At 39.0% G+C, this 19,327-nt stretch overlaps 1 protein-coding gene across 1 annotated transcript in view; it reads right to left on the minus strand.

Moving 5' to 3' along the window:
* Positions 1-594: 594 nt before the first annotated feature.
* Positions 595-19,327, minus strand: part of GABRB3 (gamma-aminobutyric acid type A receptor subunit beta3) — a 116,013-nt gene continuing 97,280 nt past the window's right edge. Inside the window, exons 8-9 of the mRNA XM_071430885.1 lie at positions 16,072-16,316; positions 595-4,536 (exon numbers count right to left, since the gene is read on the minus strand). Of these exons, the coding sequence (XP_071286986.1) occupies positions 4,186-4,536; positions 16,072-16,316 (596 nt within the window). The 3' untranslated portion in view covers positions 595-4,185. The remainder of the gene's footprint in view (positions 4,537-16,071; positions 16,317-19,327) is intronic.

Consider the following 19,327-nt stretch of genomic DNA (forward strand, 5'->3'; position numbering starts at 1 on the left):
TGAGATTTAAGCAAGCATAAGACAGTTTGTTCCTGCTTTCCAAATTTTCAAGGTATTTTTTGGTTTTGGGGGAAGGGGTTGTAGCACTAATATCAAGGTGTCTTTAAAATCCCCTTTCACAAAATTCTCTGTAACCTGACTCCTCTAAAATAACTTATTTAGCAATAAAAAGTTTAATGAACACAGTTTTTGATTACTGAAACATATAAATAAACATGGTCTTGTTTTGATATTAAAAACCTCTTTTGTGTCCTGGGTAGAAGCAGGCTTTTTCATACAAAGCACAGAACAAACTTTTTGCTCTCAACTGGCAATACCACAGCTTGAAGACAAATTGGTTTGCTATTAACAATCTTGCTAAGTCAGTGGATGTAGTTTTTCCTTCTTCCTTTATCTACTATATAAAGCAATAGGAAATATCGTTCAATGCTCCAGAGTCTCATCTTCTATTTGTGTGTTGTTCAGAAAATGCTTCCATATTTAGTCTTTTTCTATAAAATGTGTAAGACTAATCATTACATGCTATTTAAGATTAAATTTGGCTAAACAGTCATCACACTCCCTCCATTCCCAGAAAAAAAAACCCCAATCAAATAATTTTTAAATCCTTTTTAATAAATTAATATTCATTCATCAATATTTTCATAAAGCATCTCTTCATCATTCCATTTTACTATTCTTTTTTTTCACTGCAGAAGAATACCAAAAATACATAGCTGTGCCTTAAGCAAAAAGAACTGGGTTTTAGTTTATCTTTACAATGGGATGAAATCAACTTGGAGTTAAACCACCACAATATTTCTACTGTTTATTGACCCTTTGGGCTATAACAGAAGATAGTTCCAGTTTTCCTTTTTTTAAATGCCTTTTACAAACAAATTATGTGTAAATGTTATTTATAGTAGTGTTGAGTTACAAAGGAGTTAATTAGCTATGAAATACAATACTCTGGTGCGATTTAATTGAAATTTCTGTTTTTAGTCTTAAAGCAATCTATGGTTAAAATAATATACTGCAGCTAGTGCACAGGGTCAAGAGCCAGAAAATGGGAGGTCAAGGCAAACACTGCTCTTAACACATGGTTGTATGTGTGTTTTTGTGTGTAAGAAGTCGTGCTGGGACTGTAGGAACAGAATTGGCAAAAAAAGGCACAAAAAATGTGTGTGTAAGATGATGAAGTACTAACCTTAAGCAAGTTTTCCTGGCTTTTTTCAAGTCAAACCAAGACTTGGATCTGTTCAAGGTTAAAGCTGTTTGTGACTAAACCAATGAATGTGAAGTCTTTTGAAAAAGCTGAAATGTGCAACTGCCTATTTTTGCAAGGACAGGCAAGATGGGGAGCACACTTCCCTGAAGGGGGCTGCAGTAACGTGCTGCCCTCCAGTAGTGCAAAGGGTAAGAGAGGGGGAGAGTCTTCAGAGACTCAGCCTCTTGCACATGCAGGGCCCTGAAAAATCCACACTGCCTCTTTGCTCTGTACAGAGAGTCATTTTCTGCCTTCTTGGAAATTCCGGTTGAAGCCACTGAAGAATTGATTTCAGTGGGATTTGGAATACACATTTCTAGCACAACTAAAAAGTCACTTCTTATTGAAGGTTTCTGCCTGGCCATGTGATTCCTAGGAGGTGGGGCTGGAACAAAAGGGAGTGCTGTGGTACAATCATGAGGGCAGGACCATTCTCAAATCCGACTTCTTAGGGTAGTTCTTTTAGGGCACTTACAGGAAGACTTGCTTGGGGATAATTTCAGTAGGGAAATTTTTCTAAAGCAAAGCCTACCATTTATGATTTTTATTAAAATCAGATCGTTTTATTTAAACATATTTTGCTATTAAGATAAAAACTTAGAAGAGATTTTCAACAATTCTATCTAATATGTATTTTGGGAGGGTGCTAATTGTTAGTCACTTTGATTATAAAGGTGACAATGTACTCTATAATCCCTTCACAGTCTGGAGAGATATTCGAGAGCTCACAATACATTGCGCTTTACCAATGGGACTTAATACTGAGGAGCTTTTAAACACCAAGTTTTTCTGCTCCAGCTATACGGGTTCCTTTGAGGCTCTTCATGCTGTGTAGTTGTCTGCAGACACAGTGCTTAAAAACTGCAGCTTCAGCCACTTTGCACCCTTGCCAAGGCTGCAGCGGGACTGCGGCGCGGATCCTGCCCACGGCAGCAGCCGGGGCTCCGGTGAACACTCCCGGCTGGGGATCGCACTGCAGCGACGCCGCAAGGCAACCGTGCCAGCCCACCCATGCTCAGGGAGCAGCCTTGGGGATGGAACCGAAACACCTTTGCACACCAGGCTCATCTACAGTGAAATTTTGGTCCAGAGCAGTTTTGCAGTTCAGCTGCAAATAGGGGTGAGAACAGTAATGGGCCGTGTATCGCTGCTCTACTCACAGGTAAATCAAGTCCTAGCGAGAACAGGGGGCGGTTGTTACTGAGCCAGGGCAGCCTTTTCACTTCCATTCATAGTTGGTGGTTTTTCTAGATGCATATCCACACTTATTTTTGCCCATAGAACTCTCCAGCTAGCATTCAAAGCTCTCTGTCAAAAAATCCCATTGATATCCACAGGAATTTAGCATGCAGAGAACTGTCAGGGCTAAGCCTGAATTCTATTTATTTTAGATCTATTTAAGCTACTGTATTTGTTGTTATTTGAGAATGTACATGATAGAAACACTGTTTACAAAAAATATATCTTCTTTTCTTTAGAAAGATTTAGTTCTGCTAAATAACAAATTAGGTTTACAGATCTGAAATTGGCATACCTCGATGACTACAATTTACTAGACTGAAAAAAGTTGGAATCCCAGTGAGGGAACAAACTGGGATCAAAACTAAAATGGTCACATTTGCATGAAGGGTATGTTAGAACACAGTTAATGCTGAAACAAAACATACTCTTGTGATCTGTGATGGCAGCACACTACCTTGGTAAGTGTAGGCGTATACTTTCAGTATATAAATAAAATATGAAAATGCTCCATTACTGAATCAAAGTATCAGAAGTGCTCTATTTGCTCAACTCTAGAGAATAAAAAGTTATAACATCACAGAAACAAAAATATGACATAACATGCGGTCACGATAGCAAGCACAGGAAAGAAAAATATTGAGAAAATATACTTATATGCATATTATGCAAATATATTTTACATTAACATACAATGTTATAAGAATGTTAAATAATATGAATGCATGTTTAAAAAAGGCTACAGCTAGGTGATTTCATGTTGAAGTAACAAATAACCTGAGACATCTTCTATGCTTTCACTGGAATAACAATCTTTAAATCTACAGCAGATGTAGAGCACATTGACAGTAGTTGAATTCTCAGCTAAATTATACTAGAAATGTGCTGTTCTTTTTCAAAATGACATGGCAGCTGGAATCAGTCCAAGGGAAGGAAAATGTGCTGTACATTTACAGTACTTACAAAAGATTCATGTCACTGTTGATGGACACTTAAAATGTTTGTTTGAAATATTATAAACCTGTATATGTCTCCAAAGACCTACAACACTCCCATGATCAGCTCACTTACTGCAGAAGAGAAAGCAAGAGATCATTAAAAACTATGTCCATCCTGGACTGGGAAAATATGACATATATAAACCCAAAAAATTTTATCAAAGAAAAATAAATTTGGCTTGATGAAATGGTAGTTGATGGATCTGCAATATAAATACTTACTTTAAACTTACCAGTGTAACTTTACTGCTTTATGATTCATGTGTATGGCATCATTTACAAAGGATGTTACTAAACACTGACTTTATACATGATTACAGCTGTTCAAAAATTTCTATGACAAAGTTTTGTAGTGATAACTTACAACACTTACTTTCTCAAGGCTTGCTTCTTTGATGACACCTGCCTTTCAATTTAAAAAGTTCCTGTGAAGTGCATTCTATGTTAAAGTGTCCATAACCTCAGAATGAATGTGTTCATGTGTGTGTGCATACATATATTTTTGCTTTGCAGTATGTGCTTTAAAGTACACACGGTTCTTTGCTACATGTATTCACACATACATGAGTATGGTCTACATAGTAAAAGTTCATATATATATTTTTTTTATATATAAATATATATATAAATATATATATAAACTCTGCAGGCAAGTAGTACTTCACTTGTTATAGTTGAAGTCCTTTAAAAAAACTAAGTCACTCAGTTAACATAGTATAGCCAGTAAATTAAATTGAAAAGAGAAAATGTGAATGGAAACACCATTCTTGACCATCTGTCGATGGCATTCACATCTGTTAGATCGGGGATTTTTATTTTCAGTTGCGAAGACCTTCTTCGTAAATGGCCCCTCTTGCTATGGGAGCCTGTTCTTTCTGATGGACGCCTTCCAAAGCTTTCACGATGTGAGCTTTGCTTTCTGTACTGGATTCCTGAGTTGTCAAAGGATATGGTTGAATTTCGGGCTTCTGTAACGCTGGTGGTGACCTCGTTGCTTGCCACCTCGTTGTGAATTTCAAGCGATGTTAGCAGAATGTTTCCATGGGTGTCCACCTAGGGGGAAAAAATAGAAACATAAAGTCTTTCAAAAGACTTGACATCGATGAGCAGAATGTGGGTGTATGTAAATATCCAAACCCATACATATCTAGAAAAATAATGTAATTATTTTTAAGCATGTGATAATCTTAAAAAAGAAATGGGACTATTCAGCTGCCTAAAATTAGGCAAGTACTTGAATACTTACAAACAGGGTTATCATCATACTACCAAACATCCAGTACAAAACCATACTTAGCAAACTCCACTGTTTTCTTCTCCCTCTGAACCAGCCACATTTTAAAGGATGGTGCAGTTCAGTGAAACCTCTGCATTGCTGGCAATAGAGTGAGAGAATAAGGGATGGATCCTCTCTCTGCTACAGTAGGAAATTAAATTAAACTGGCTAGATTCTTTTTTTCCTAACTGTGATCTAAAATAAGATTTTAAAAAGTGCCTGTGAAGTTTGCTAAAATCACAAGAACAGGTCAGATGTGCTGAACTCTGTATTTTACAATCACGGAGCTTATTTACAACTTATCTCCTGAAGTTTTCCTTCCAAAGTCATTTGCAGTTTTCCAATCGTGGCAGTTTTTAACTGCAGGGATTTTCTGCCTGCGTGATTGATCTTAAAAACCAATGAACTTAACGCATATTAAAAAAGTGAATGAATTGAGGAAGTAGGAGGGACTCTTCCCTTTCACCACCCTATTCCAGAGGCAGTGACCAGCGTTTAGCACAAAGTATATTTATCATGCTAACAAAGTCAAAGTCTTGGTGAGAGAAACTTGACAGTGATTTCTATGTAGATATCTTGGTTTAGTATTAATAATACTTTGCTTAATTTAATAGCAACTACAACTACAGCAAGGTCAATGTTTATGTTAGCAGTAACCCATACCCAGTCAAGGACTAGGCATCAGCCTGATAGACAAAAAACTAGATCCCTGGTCAGGCATATCACAGAGAGCTCCACACAAAAATCAAAATAACCCCATATAAATTTCCAAGTACAGAGCAGTGTGATGCCATTTTGAGTAATAAAGAAAAGGTCCTGATCATTTAGCCTCTTAAAATCTGAGCCAGATTCTCCAGTCTCCTGAGTGGCAAAAGAGGAGCAGCACAGAGTTGCATATGGCTCCAGCAGTCCAGAAACCTTAAGAGTTTCCATGAGTGGCACTGAGGAGAAGTTCCAAGGAATGGTGTCTTAATCAGTATTTGATAGTTTCATTGGTGGGCAGCACAACCCCCATGCCCCAGGCCCTACAGGCTGAAGGATGAGCAGTCAATACAGGTAATGCAGGGATCAGCTCCATATTTTCTACCAGTTTTGGGCAAGGAAAATGATGGCTGTAGGTAAAAAGAAATGCCATGTGCTGGGTATTTTCAGACAGTTAACACACGTGTGACTCTGTTCAAGAGAATTTATTTCTCCATGTCAGAAATAGATAGTGAATCATGGAATAGAGGATAATTTCCAGTTTTACATATGCAATTTATTCATCCATAATTCATCGCACAATTAATACATTTTTCTAACCTGCCACATGATCTAGCTGTTTGAACTGTGTAGCAGTTGAACATTTCATTCTAGAAGCATCAGTTTAAAAGTGATTGTAAAAACAGGCTATTGTCACAGCCTTCTGAAGTTTGCACAGTCATCTCATACCATGTCCTTTGCAAGCTGTGTGATGGATTAAAAGTGTGCGCAGCTATGTGTCTGTCCATCTGCTTTTAACTTCTTTCATTCTTATTGAAATTTTGTGAAATTGATATTTCTTTCATCAATTATTGATGCTTCAGCTTATCTCTTCTCAGGGAAGACAATTATGATAGTACATCAGTAATGCTTTGCCAAGGTGCTTGCAAATGGAAAAAAAAGAATGTAAAATGTTACAAATGATATACAGGCAAGTAGGAAAAAAAATTTAAGGTATCTAACAAATCTTGCTGCTGTAGGCAATGGCACATTATGCTGATGAGTGCCTATAAATAAAAATAAACAACATGAACAAAAATAATGGCATGGAGAAGCCTCAGTGGTGATTAAGAAGAATTTATTTTCTCCATTGCAGAAACCCTTTGGGTACAAAAGTAAGATCTCAAGGTTTGTAAAAAGGAGTTCATGCTGTTGAGCAGTGTCTGTAACCAGGGAATAAACATAAGTGTAAAATACAGTCATGGATATCATCACTACTTATGGTGGTCTCTGAAAAAACTGATTTCAGTTTCTTCTGTTGCTTTTTTTTTTCCACTAAGAATACAAATTATGATCAGGGTATTTTTTGTGCAATGCATAAGATATCTCAACAACCTGTTTTTTCCTTGTGAAGCTTAAAACTAAATCTCTCATCCGGACCCCCATGGCATCAAATGTCATCTTTCCCATCTCCTCCCAGGCTTTGAGAAACATCCTTCAGCTTATAAAAATGTCATAGCAGAGACCATTTTGGTGGGCTTCACCCCTAGAGCCCTTGCAGATCTCTATTCCCTATCCTTCTACCAACACAAACGCCAACTCCTCTTTCCCTCAGGACTTCCTGATCTCTCCTGATTCTGTCTGCCACCTACATAGACACAGACATCAGCCCATCCTGGGTACTTTGTCCTTCTACACTGAACCTTGACTGGTGTGAACTGTCAGTTGAAAGCCTGTATTATGGAGGGTACACCTATGCATTCAGGCTTCTCCTCATCAAGGAATTAATTTTATTCCTAGAAGGAAATAATAGGAATAAAATTAATCCCTTGATCAGGAGAAGCCTGAATGCACCTTCTTCACCTTCTTCCACAGCCTTCTTCACCTTATCTGCCAACTTCACATGCCACCTTAACATGGCTTCTGCCTTTGATGTGCCAACTTTTCACTGTTTGTCACTGCACCTAGATGCATCTGCATCAAACCAGAAAGGTGGTCAAGAAAGTTGCAACTTTTGTGTAAATTCTTTTTCTAAAGATACCAGTATGTCCTATGAAGCTGCATAATAGTATACATTTTTCTCAAAATGTCAAATGAAACATATTTGGAAACATACTTTAGAAATTCATCTCTTTGCTAATGGAGTAACAGGCTTGCATGTCAAATAAGAGGAAGGAGCAGATGGAGAGAAGAAGGGGTCTGCAGAAGTTAAATCAGCCTCTGGTCCACAGATACGCTTGAGATTTATTCTCTCAAATTGATTCCTTCAGAGGTTTTGAATAAACCACCTAAGCTGTTGACAACATTAGAGCTAATACTTTGTGACAATCTTAAGGTGATGTCCTAAAGTATGAATACTTAATGCATGCAGCATGTTAGAAAGTATTTGCACATAAGCATGACTTTGGAATCATTTAAGCAATGATTTAAATTACTTTGACAAAGGTACACAAGCTCTCTCAACAAATAAAGAAGCTAACCAATAATGGCAGGGTAACCTGTGCAAGTTGCCTCATGCTTGCCTGAATATACAGGGAAGGCAAAATCCTTCATGAGTGAACACGAGTGTTGCTCAGTGGCTCCAGGGAAAATGTTACCCCAGGTATAGATTAAGAAAAGTAGCTCACTGGATTACAGGCAGTTACTGCTATGAAGGACAAACAAGGCTAATGTCTTTGATAAAATTTAGTTTTACTCTGTATGAGCCTTAGAATACAATACCTTGCTCAAAAATGTCACTCTGTGCACTGGAAATTCTCCACAAAATGCTAATATCAGGCTTTACTCTCAAATGCTGTTATAAATCAGAGAGAACACTGGATTTGGCCAATTTCCCCTCAATTTTTACCATCCTTCTTTGACCAAAGTATTTCCCTTTCGTCACTTCTCTGCCAGCCCTGTGCTTCCATTCTATCTGCAGCCTTTTTTCTCCCACTTTGGCTCCACTGAAGCCATTCCTTCCTGCTTCTCCGCTATGGTCTCCATGTTTGATTCTCACATCTCCTCCCCAACACAAGCAAGGGTTGTGTTGGGGAGGAGTACCAAATCATTAATTAATTCTCTGCTGAATCAGCATGGATACAAATATGCAAAACCAGTGCTCTTATTTCAGAATAAATTTTTATCAAACTCCACCCCTCCCACCTCTGAGTAACTACATCTCCTGCACCAGGGTGAAGTGACTGAATCTCACATAAGTGCATTTTGAGAAGCAGATTCACCTTTGAAGGTTTACCATTTCTGAACTATGCATATTACAGTACAAGTAAAAAGTTCAAATACTCCAGCAGCCTAATGTCATTACCCAAAAATGACTGTGACTCACCTAACTGAAGCCAGAAGGAGGAGAATTAAGACAACGTTCACAAAGAACCTATTCCTTGCTCTTGGAGTAACACCATGTCACCAGTGGGCTCAACTTGGATTATATGTTCCAGGTCCAAAACTCCAGTGCCCTCTTATATCTGGGAAGTCCTAAATCTACTTCTTAATTCTGCCTAGCATCCAGGCTCATTTAGATGTTAGCTATTCTAGTTTAAAAACAAAATATAATAGCTGCTATTAAATACCTTTCTCCAATATTTTTTTAAAACATCAACTTTAAAGCCAGTTTGAAAGCACTTTACTAGGGCCAGAAAACTACCATAAGCCTTGATTTATTATTAGGTAGAGTCTGAATTGTTTCAAGTTCATTTAGTTTTCTGTTTAATATTCCATAAATTTTAAAGAGTGTGTTACAATGAAATCTCTTTTTCCTCGTAAGTCTTTCAGAGGAAGCATTTTGCTCAAAAATAGGAAGCATTTTGTTCAAACCCCATAGGTATGTTTACTTGTTCATCAATCCCAAATTTTCAAATACCATGTAAATACTTCTCATCATGTGAAGCAATATAAATGCAAATAGGGGGTTTAAATAACATAATGAAAAGCTCTGTCTCTGTAGTTAGTCTTGCATTATTTTACATCAAAATTAGTATTTAAGTACATACAGAATCACAGAATATTCTGAGTTGGAAGAGACCCACAAGGATCATCTGGTCTGACTCCTGACCCTGCAAAGAACCATCCCCAAGAGTCACACCATGTGCCTGAGAGTGTTGTCCAAACATTCCTTGAACTCTGTCAGGCTTGGTGCTGTGACCACTGCCCTGTAGAGCTGTTCCAGTGCCCAAACACCCTCTGGGAGAAGAACCTTTTTCTAATATCCAACCTGAACCTGCTCTGACACAACTTCAGGCCGTTCCTTTGAGTCCTGTCACTGGTCACCAGAGAGATCAGTGTCTACCTTTTCACCTTCTTTGCTTATGCATAAATGGCTTTCAAAAATGTAGAAAAACATGCAATCAAGCTTAAAGTTTTATCTGTTCTTAAAGCTAAATACATTGACTACATTATGCCTTGGATATTTAAAAATTTTAAACTGCAGGCAAAACAAAAACTATAGTGTTGAGTGTTCTCCCTGAGTCTAAAAATTGATACTTCTCTCACTGCCATTTAAATATGTTTATATTAATTAATAAGCATCAAAAAATGGAAGAGGTAATTATGTTATATTAGCTTAGTAGATGAACCCAGGATAACCAGCAGAACTGGGAAGATGGAAAGACCTTGAAAAACAGGGAAAGCATGAAGAAGCAAACTAATTAGGAACTTCCATATTATTTTCACTGTCTGTCAAGTAATAATGAAGTTTTACAATTAGCCTTGATATATTTCAATGGAGGAAGAAAATGAAACAAATGCATAGTCCTCCTTTGCCCTGTATTTCACATTGTCTGGATTATTACAGCCTCTAAGATGTCCTATGCACATCCTTCTTACCATCTCAGGATTTGCACAATGCATACTTGTGCAAAATGGTTGTAAAATAAAACTTGTACATGTATGAGTCTCAGTGCACAGTGAATGTCCCCACCATGAGCTACAGGATGAGTGTTCTTCCCACAAGAACTGTGCTTATCACCCTTGACAGATATATTTCAAAATTTGGTACCTACTCATCACAGTGGTGATATAAAAATCTCCCACTGTTAAAAAAAGCACTGAAAAAAGTATCCAGGAAAGATGAAGATACACAGGAGAATACTGCCAGTTTTGCTATTCTCGTACTTTCCAATTTAAACTGAGTGATAATTCTTCCACAGAAGTCAAGATATTAATCTTCACAATAAAACCCCACTTATGAGAAGGGCTGCTACAATTAACAAAACTGCTAAGTAGATGTAAGTGGCCTGAGCCTCTATTCTCAGCAATGCCTGGTGGGAAGCAGCTGCCTTGGCCAACAGCGGGGGTTGGAGCCAGGAATCTCCAGAGCTAAAAATATATGTAGACACTGCCTGATGAGAAGGGCCTTTTTATAAAGGGTTATTGCATTATTCTTGTCAGAGGAAGCTCTTCCCACATGTCTGACAGCCATTGAGGGTTTGAAGCTTGAATGAGCTTGTGTGGTAATTACCCTCCTGATTGACACTCTGGGGCTGAACTTTTGGTCCCACCAAACTGAAAACATAAATTGCCACAGTTTGAACCAAAAAGCAATGTGTTCAGCAGGGGACTTTAGCACATATCACACAAGCTCAGAAGGTCCAGAAGGATTGGCCCAGAAGGAGCAATGCCCAAAACACATGCTCATCATCTGATTATACAAGTAGCCTCCACCACAAGAGTGAACCACAAGTGACAACAAGATTTCCTTAAAGCTCTCTCACGCTGATTTAGTCATAAATTAGGCTTTATCTGAGCCCTATTTAAAATTAACAACTTATGTAGCAAAACTGAAAGCTTTGAGAGATAAAAATGAAGCCTCAATCTGCCAACACAAACAGGATAAATGGAATTGATTCGTAACAATGGCAATCAATTTTCAAAGGAAACATTTTCCTTTTCTTTTCTGACCGTTTTTCTACAATCAGAGGACTTTAATTCAAGCATCAATACCATGTCAGAAGAAATATTTAATGAAAAATAAAAATTAATTTCTTCCTTGATCCTAGAGCTTGCCTTCATATATGAAGCAGAGCATCAAGGCTTTCAAAAGAGAGTTTTCAATCCCAAACGAGTATGTGTATGAAAATTGGTTAAACACACAAAAAAAACCCCCAGCATCCTGTGTTTGTCTCAGTAACTATGGTGTACTGCTATAGGCTGGAACAATTCAGTGAGGAATACTATTTACAGTGCATTATCTGAAATAAAATGTGATGCAAAAGCAGTCAAAAGAAGAGACAGCTAAGTGTGAAATTTCCTCTGTAGTCAGCTGCTGATCCACAGATGAGTCACTCAGAAAGGATCACTCAGGTTTCATCTCATCACCAGCTCTGAATCTGCTGAAACCTTTTCCAGAGATTCAATTTAGTCAGACGTGCTTCAGCCATAATGCCACCTTCAGCAGTGCTGCACAGGAAAATAGAGAGCAGAGTTTTTCTCTCCCCACTGCTTTTCTTTGTCACCTCTGCAACCTGAGGACACTGGCTGTGCCAATTCCATGCTGCAAGAGCTCTTCTTTCCCTTACACCTGGAGCTATTTGGCTCACTGGATTCAACACATGGACAGAGCTGGACAGCAAGCCATAATGGGAGCACTGAAGCCAAGAGACAGCTCAGCAGCAGCAGCTGGTGGAGCCCTCCTCAACACAGCAAGACTGAGTGGTAGCATATCAGGAATAACTCAGAGAGAAGTACCCAAAGGCCTGGCACATCCAGAGCAGCAGCACCAAAATGGGGGTGGCTGTGCCAATTTTGGCTTTTCAAACCCATAACCTCTGACAATGCAAATGCTTTCATTATGAAGAAGATTTACTGAGCATGAAGTTACTGCTTTGCAAAGCAGTTATCAAATACAACACCAACATATCCACATCTGTGCATTTTGTTGTCTAGAACATTTTTTTTTTAATAAAAACCTCTGTTGCTCTACAGTCCAATAGGAAAAGCAAGAAAAGCCCTTTTGCTACTATAAGAGGAGTGTTTTTAACCAAGCCTGCTAGCTTGCACTCCAGATTTCAGTTCTCTGATGTGTAAAAAATAGACTACAATAGTAGTATCATGCTGGTTTTCATGGGCTAATACACTTCTGGGTGGAAATAACATGCAATTTTCTCACTGCCTTCTCTTGTTCCCTTTGCCTGAAAGACACTGTCTCAGCAGCACTTCCAGTCTTGGCAACCATAAAAGAAAAGCTTGAACTCAGGACCTGAGCACCAGGCAATGTGTTGAGCTGCCCCTTCTCTGCTAGTGCTGCCTCCCAACACAAGGGATTTCCACCACACCACCAGCTCCTCCTGACTGTGGCTGGACCTGATACACCACTAAGCACTAAGTCACTACACCCACAAGTTAGAGCATCTGATGTGGACAATAAATTGAATAATGTTTATTTTTTTATTTGGCTCAGTTTGGTTTTTTGATTTGTTTTGTTTTGTTTTCCTAGCGCCCTCAGCTAGTATTTTTAATCAGTGGCAGGGAGTTCATGCACATGGTTCATAAACAAGCAAATTCAATTACTAAAACAAAACAGCAACAGAGCAACCCAAAATAGTAGTCAGAAATAAACTAATAATAATGCCTTCTTCCAGTTTTATATTTGAACATTTTTCAATCTCCTTTCCAGCACAGCTTACATTTGACAGTCATGAAACAGTGGTGATAAGTGCAAAGTGGGCTGCCTGCTTTTGGCATTCTCCCTTTCTTTAAAAATGTCGCTCAGCCCCAAAACACATGAGATTGGAAAAATTTTCCAGAATTAGAAACCTTCTCTTTCTGAATGGAATTACACTTCATGGAAGACTGAAGCCTCAGCAAAACCACAAAACCAATAATGTCATTGAACTTGCACAAAGAAGTCTTCCTGTGTGTCTCTGAGCCTCCCTTACTGTGCAGTACTGGGGTACACTGTGTGAGCCTGTCCCAGAACATCCAGCACCGGAGTCCCAACTCTAAAGCAAGAAGCTCAACAGCCACCAAAGGAGAGCCTGGAAGTTAATCACTCTTTACTATCCCTGAAGTGGTCAGAACCAAGGTTGCAGAGCTTTCAGGTACTGTCTTCCATAGAAAGTATGCTAAGAACTCTTGCATGACTCTAGTCCTGCTGCATCCATGGATATCTGTATAGCATGGTAAATGGTGGACATGATTCAGAAGATAGGACATTTTCCTGCTTCAAGGCTGTGGTATCTCAAAGCCATGGAAAACCTCGTCCAAAGTAGATCTGTTAGATGTATTTTCCCTGAGATGCACATCTTGAAATGCATGGGACCTCTTGCCTGTTCTGATCAGTTTCCTATGCTTCACATTTGCCAGTGTTTCTCAAATGAGAAATTTGACATCCTACATCCAATGAATCTTCTATCCATGTTTTTTTTTCAAAGGAAGATTTCTGATTAGCTCTACCTAATGTTTCTGTGTTTCAGTTGCATGCTGGCACTGCTTTTCTGAAGGCACTGAATCCAGAAACTGAAACAGAGCTCTGCTGAATTCCCCAGCTGAGGCCTGGAGACAAAATGATTTCTACTCAGAAAGGGATCATACCATATGATTTAACCTGTGTTATTTGAACATCAAATACAGTAAATATGAGTATATATGATTCTACAATGCATACAGAGTTCCCTTTCACACCTGGGACTCCAAGGGACAAAGTAACACACTCTTCTTTAAACTCTGGTACGCTGAATTTGTATCCTTATTTGACAGAATCATAGAATCTCTTAGGCTAAGAAGTCCCCTAAGGTCACTGAGTTCATCTGTTAACCCAGAACCATGTTCACCAATGAAGCTTGTCCCCACATGCCACATCCACATGAATTTTGAACTCTTCCAGTGATGGTGATTCCAATGCCTGACTTTCTCTTCTGTGAATAAATGTTTCCTAATATAGAATCTAATCCTCCCCTAATGCAACTTGAGGCCACTTCCTCTCATTCTGTCACTTGCTACGTGGGAGAAGAGACCAGCCCCCACTGTGCCACAACCATGTCTCCAAGTGCCACATCTGAACATCTTTTAAATATCTCCAGGGATAGTGATTCAACCACTTCCCTGGGCAGCCTGTTCCAATGTTTGACAACCCTTGCTGTGAAGAAATTTTTCATTCATGCACGGTTGATATTAAACCAGCAGAAAAAGCAGAACAGTTCTTTATATTTGCTTGGGATGCTTCAGAAACAAAAGAAAAGGTTGTAAGTCAAAAGCCAGGGAAAAAAAAAGGATTGCTATATAGTATGAGCAGATTCAGGATATAAAAAAATGGCATGAACTGGGTATAAAAATATACATTTTCATTAGTTAAGGTGCTTATGAATATTTTGAAAATTTAGATAAATTGATCTCGAGATAGAAGAATTGTCAGGCTTGGGGTAGTATTGGACCCATTAACAAGTCTTGTACTGAATTATGTAAATCATTTAAATGGATGAGATACACCAGATGGTTTCCAGCAGGAGAATTAAACCTTAGTGCATACATCTGCATTACCTGCTTGCAGTTAAAATCTTCTCCATGGCCTTCAATTCAGACACTCTTTTATTTCCCTATCTGTATTTTTTTATTATTAGGACTATTTATTTTTCCAGTAAAGGGAATTTCTTTGTCCTGATATCTTAGTTCTAAGTAGACCTGCCAACTGTGATGAGAATCTGGTTTCATAATACAGTGGAAAAAAATATGTTTACTGCTTCGGAATTGTTTCATATATAGAAGTGCTGATAATTAGGTGTAGCTCTGCATTACATTTACTATAGCAGACAAAATCATTAGGATAAACAAATATAGCCTGAAATTACTTTTATGATACTGGTTTTGATAAACAGGTAGGAGTTTTGTCACTGTGAATTCTTCTAATTTATAGCTTATAGAAAAAAAAACACAGTTTACTCAATAGAACTGAATGAAAAAGCCTCATTGGGAACATTTTAGTTAAAAAAAAAAAAGAAAGATGTTCTATTTGTTCTATTCAAACTGACATGGCTTGTTAATGTCAGATACTGCTGAATACCTTGAATTTTTCTCCGAAAGATTAAAAAATGAGGTATTCACTGGATAAAGTAATACTCCAGGCAAGGAAATAGGCTGGAGGATAATCAGCATAGACCTTGCCAATATCATGTTCAGAAATCAATCTGAAAGTTTCTCTAGGACTTACACTTTCCTGCTGGTTTTTAACAGCAGCAGATGACAATGCCACACACAGCATTGAACTATGCTAGCCAGTTAATTAGCATGGCAGAACTAATCCTTCTTTATCTGTTCTCTCCCATGGTAAATGCATCTCCTCTAAGTGAAGTGAGGAAAGGTGTGCTCAGATCCTGGATTATATTACACAGGAAATGTACATATGTACTTAAAATCACAGTTAGATTATATTTGATTTAGACAAATAAATGTCTTTGTAGATCTGAGCCTTTATTTTCAAGCTAGCTTCCCTCCCACTGTCTTCTTCTTACACTTACTTGTCATACAGATCATACTCCCTTCCACATCTGTATGCTTACATATGCTTACAGTCCTCTATGTCAGCTCCTGAAAATGTAAATGGCCAAGTTTGTCCACAAAAAGATGGATTGTATGTATGATTCTTTCATACTGATAGTCTTTCCAATTTAAAAATAGAATATATATAAATTCAAGAAACTTACCCGACTGCCTTCAAACCTTGAGCGATCGTTGTTTGCCTTTGTTGTTTTTTCTGCAAGTTTCTTCTGCCTTTGAGGGCCTTTTCCAAAGAAAATGTAGTTGACAAAGGCGTATTCAAGTAAGGCCAAGAAGACAAACACAAAGCAGCCCATGAGATACATGTCAATGGCTTTAACATACGGAATTTTAGGCAAAGTCTCTCGCAGGTGAGTGTTGATTGTTGTCATAGTCAGCACAGTCGTAATTCCTACACAAAGAAAAAAGATCACATATCTTACAACTCCAAGCCTTCAGTTTTATTTTCCTTCTTGGCAAACATGCCTTGTGAGTGGGAAGAAGCTGAAAAATTTGTAAAAGATATCTTGCAGGTGACATCACTGCAAAAAAAGAGCAAAATTAAAACTTGATACATTATTATTTTGTTACAATTATTTCCTTCCTATGAGTGGGGGAGCAGCTAACAAGGGGATCTGGCACCGCTGCCATGAGTTAATGTAGCTTCATGGAAGCCAAGTGTAGCTCCATTGAAAATCTCTTCCATGGAGACCAAACTGATGTGCAACAAGAACAGTGTTCACACAGATGGTGAAAGACTTCTCCCACAGTTTTAATTTTCTAAGAGTCAGGCAGTTTGTTGATGTCAGTCCTGTAGGGTCCCCCTGTGGCAGATGGGGAGAGACAGGTACCTTTCTAGAGCTGTTCATCCCATCTAGATTAGATACCTATTTCAGGAAAGGACAATCTATAAGTGGAATTTGAGATGACTAATTTGCAGCAGTAGGCTAGTTACATAGAAACAAATGAGGTGAGCAATGAGAGAAAGACAGGTATGTGAATTTTTGGGAGGAAGAAGGAGGAAGAACAGTATTTTTATAGCAACAAACTGGACACTAATAAAATATCTACAAAATACCTATATCAACATTATGTCAAGGTATTTATCTAAGGATGGACATAGCACCTGAAAATATATAACAGAGCACTGTTATGAAAATCTGGAAAGAAAAGTAAATTTATTGTCAGTCTGCCTGAATTCACAATAAACTGCAGGATCTGTTTCTCTGCTGGAAATTCTATGGGAATTGCAAATCACAGGTTGCTGAAAACACTGATTTGTGGAATAAGTCTCATTTCAAGGCAAGTCATTCTATTAGTTCTCCTCCATTACTATTTTCTTTGATTCCATAATTATACCATCAGTTTACATGTAGTCACTAAAATACAGGCAGAACAAAAATAAAGGACAAAATAAAATTGCTGCCATATAATAAAGCACAGCTTCTTTTACCTGAAGAGACCGAAATAAAGACAATGTAACTCAAAACCAAGCCATCAGTGTAAGCAGTGCCACTCCAGAGAACTGTAGTAATACCCTATGAGATTGTGTAACAGATATTTTGGATATTTAGTGGGTTAGTGTCATGCAGTTTTCAGTGTTTTTCCTCTAAACTGTGAAACAAGTGTGCATTGATGCCAGATGTCTGGTGATCTGGAAGATTAAGCACACTGAATAGAAAAGTAGCTATCACTAACCAAAGGGAAATACATTCCCTGGGAGATCTGGAAATCCTGTGGCCAAATGTCCTTCTGAAGCTCAATAATTTATTTTAAAGCACAGCTGGAGGAAAAGAAGCTGACACTCCCCTAAAACAAAAAAATAAGATAATCTCGTGATTATAGTCCTTCCCACAAGGGAGGACTCCAGACATTATTCTTCTCCTCACTCAAAGCACTGAATTTAGGAACCCCTAGGGGTAACTAGCAGAAAGTTGAGAGCAGAATTGATAGGTTTGACTATTTCTCTTGAGATCAGCCCTATATCACTATCACTATCTGTCTGCATTGTCCATAGCACATAGTCTCTGAATGAATGAGCTGGCCTTTGCTCTGAACCTTGGCTTCACTCTGGAGGCAACCATTTGGTTCAGTGCAGCAAGGGTTCAGGCACAGGGGCAAAACATGGAAGTGAATGAATAGAATCAGGCTCTTGCAAAGAATACCAGCTTCTTGTAGGGGTTGAGTAAAAGTTTGTGTCCCAAGAATTGCACAGGGAATGCTTCCTTGAACAAATACTTAGGAAATCAAGTATACCTTCTTTGTACTGAGCTTTTCAGAGCCAATCATATAGGACCAAAGGTGCTACATTGCCTTTAAGCTTTTTTACCACTTCACATTAGGATGCCATGTAAGTTCACAGGCACTACATAACAGGGAGCAGCTGTAGTCTCCCCTGGAGGCAGGAAGGCCCTGCAGAGAGACCTTGAAAATTAGAGGACTGGGCAGGCAATCACCAACCATGTGGAATTTCAATGAGAGGAAATGCCAGATTCTGCACCTGGGATGGGGCAAACCTCAATGTACATGCAGACTGGGGAACAAAAGGCTGGAGAGCAGTGCTGCAGAAAGTGCTGGGGGTCCTGGTGGATGGCAGCTTGAACATGAGTCAGAAGTGCCTTGACAGCCAGGAGGGCCAAGCGTGTCCTGGGGAGCATCAGACACAACATGGCCAGCCAGGCAAGGGAGGGCATTGTCCCGCTCTCCTTTGCACTGGGGTGGCCTCACCTTGAATATTGTGTGCAGCTTTGGGCACCACACTATAAAAAAGATATTGAACTATTAGAAAGTGTCCAGTGGAGGGCAACGAGGATGGTGAAAGGTCGTGAGGGGAAGCCGTATGAGGAGCAAGTCACTCAGTCTGTTCAGCCTGGAGACCTCATTGCAGTCTACAGCTTCTTCATGAGGGGAAGAGGAGGGACAGGGACTGACCTCTGTGGTGACCAGTGACAGGACCCAAGGGAATGGCCTCAAGTTGTGTCAGGGGAGGTTTAGATTGGATATCAGAAAAAGGTTCTTCACCCAGAGGATGTTTGGGCACTGGAACAGCTCCCCAGGGCAGTGGTCACAGCACCAGCCTGACAGAGTTCAAGAAGCATTTGGACAATCCTCTTGAGCCCATGGTGGGACTCTTGGAGATGGTCCTGTGCAGGGACAGGTGTTGGACTCCTGTGGGTCCCTCGTGGGACATTTCAACTCAGCATTTTCTGTGATTCTGTGATACCAGCTTAAGACTAATAAGAGGGGGTATACAAAGGAGCATAGGATTAGACCCATGATACCGAACTTTATTATATAAACACCACTGACACAATCACCAAGGCACGAATTCTTTTCTGAAAAGAAACTATTAGATGGATTTTTGTCCTCTCAAAAGGACTTTCTACCAATTGGAAATAGAACATCTGGTCTCCTGAGCTTGCC

The sequence above is a fragment of the Agelaius tricolor genome, unplaced genomic scaffold (genome assembly GCF_023055355.1).
Source record: "Agelaius tricolor isolate 1412-34295 unplaced genomic scaffold, bAgeTri1.0.p SCAF_7, whole genome shotgun sequence".
NCBI lineage: Eukaryota > Metazoa > Chordata > Aves > Passeriformes > Icteridae > Agelaius > Agelaius tricolor.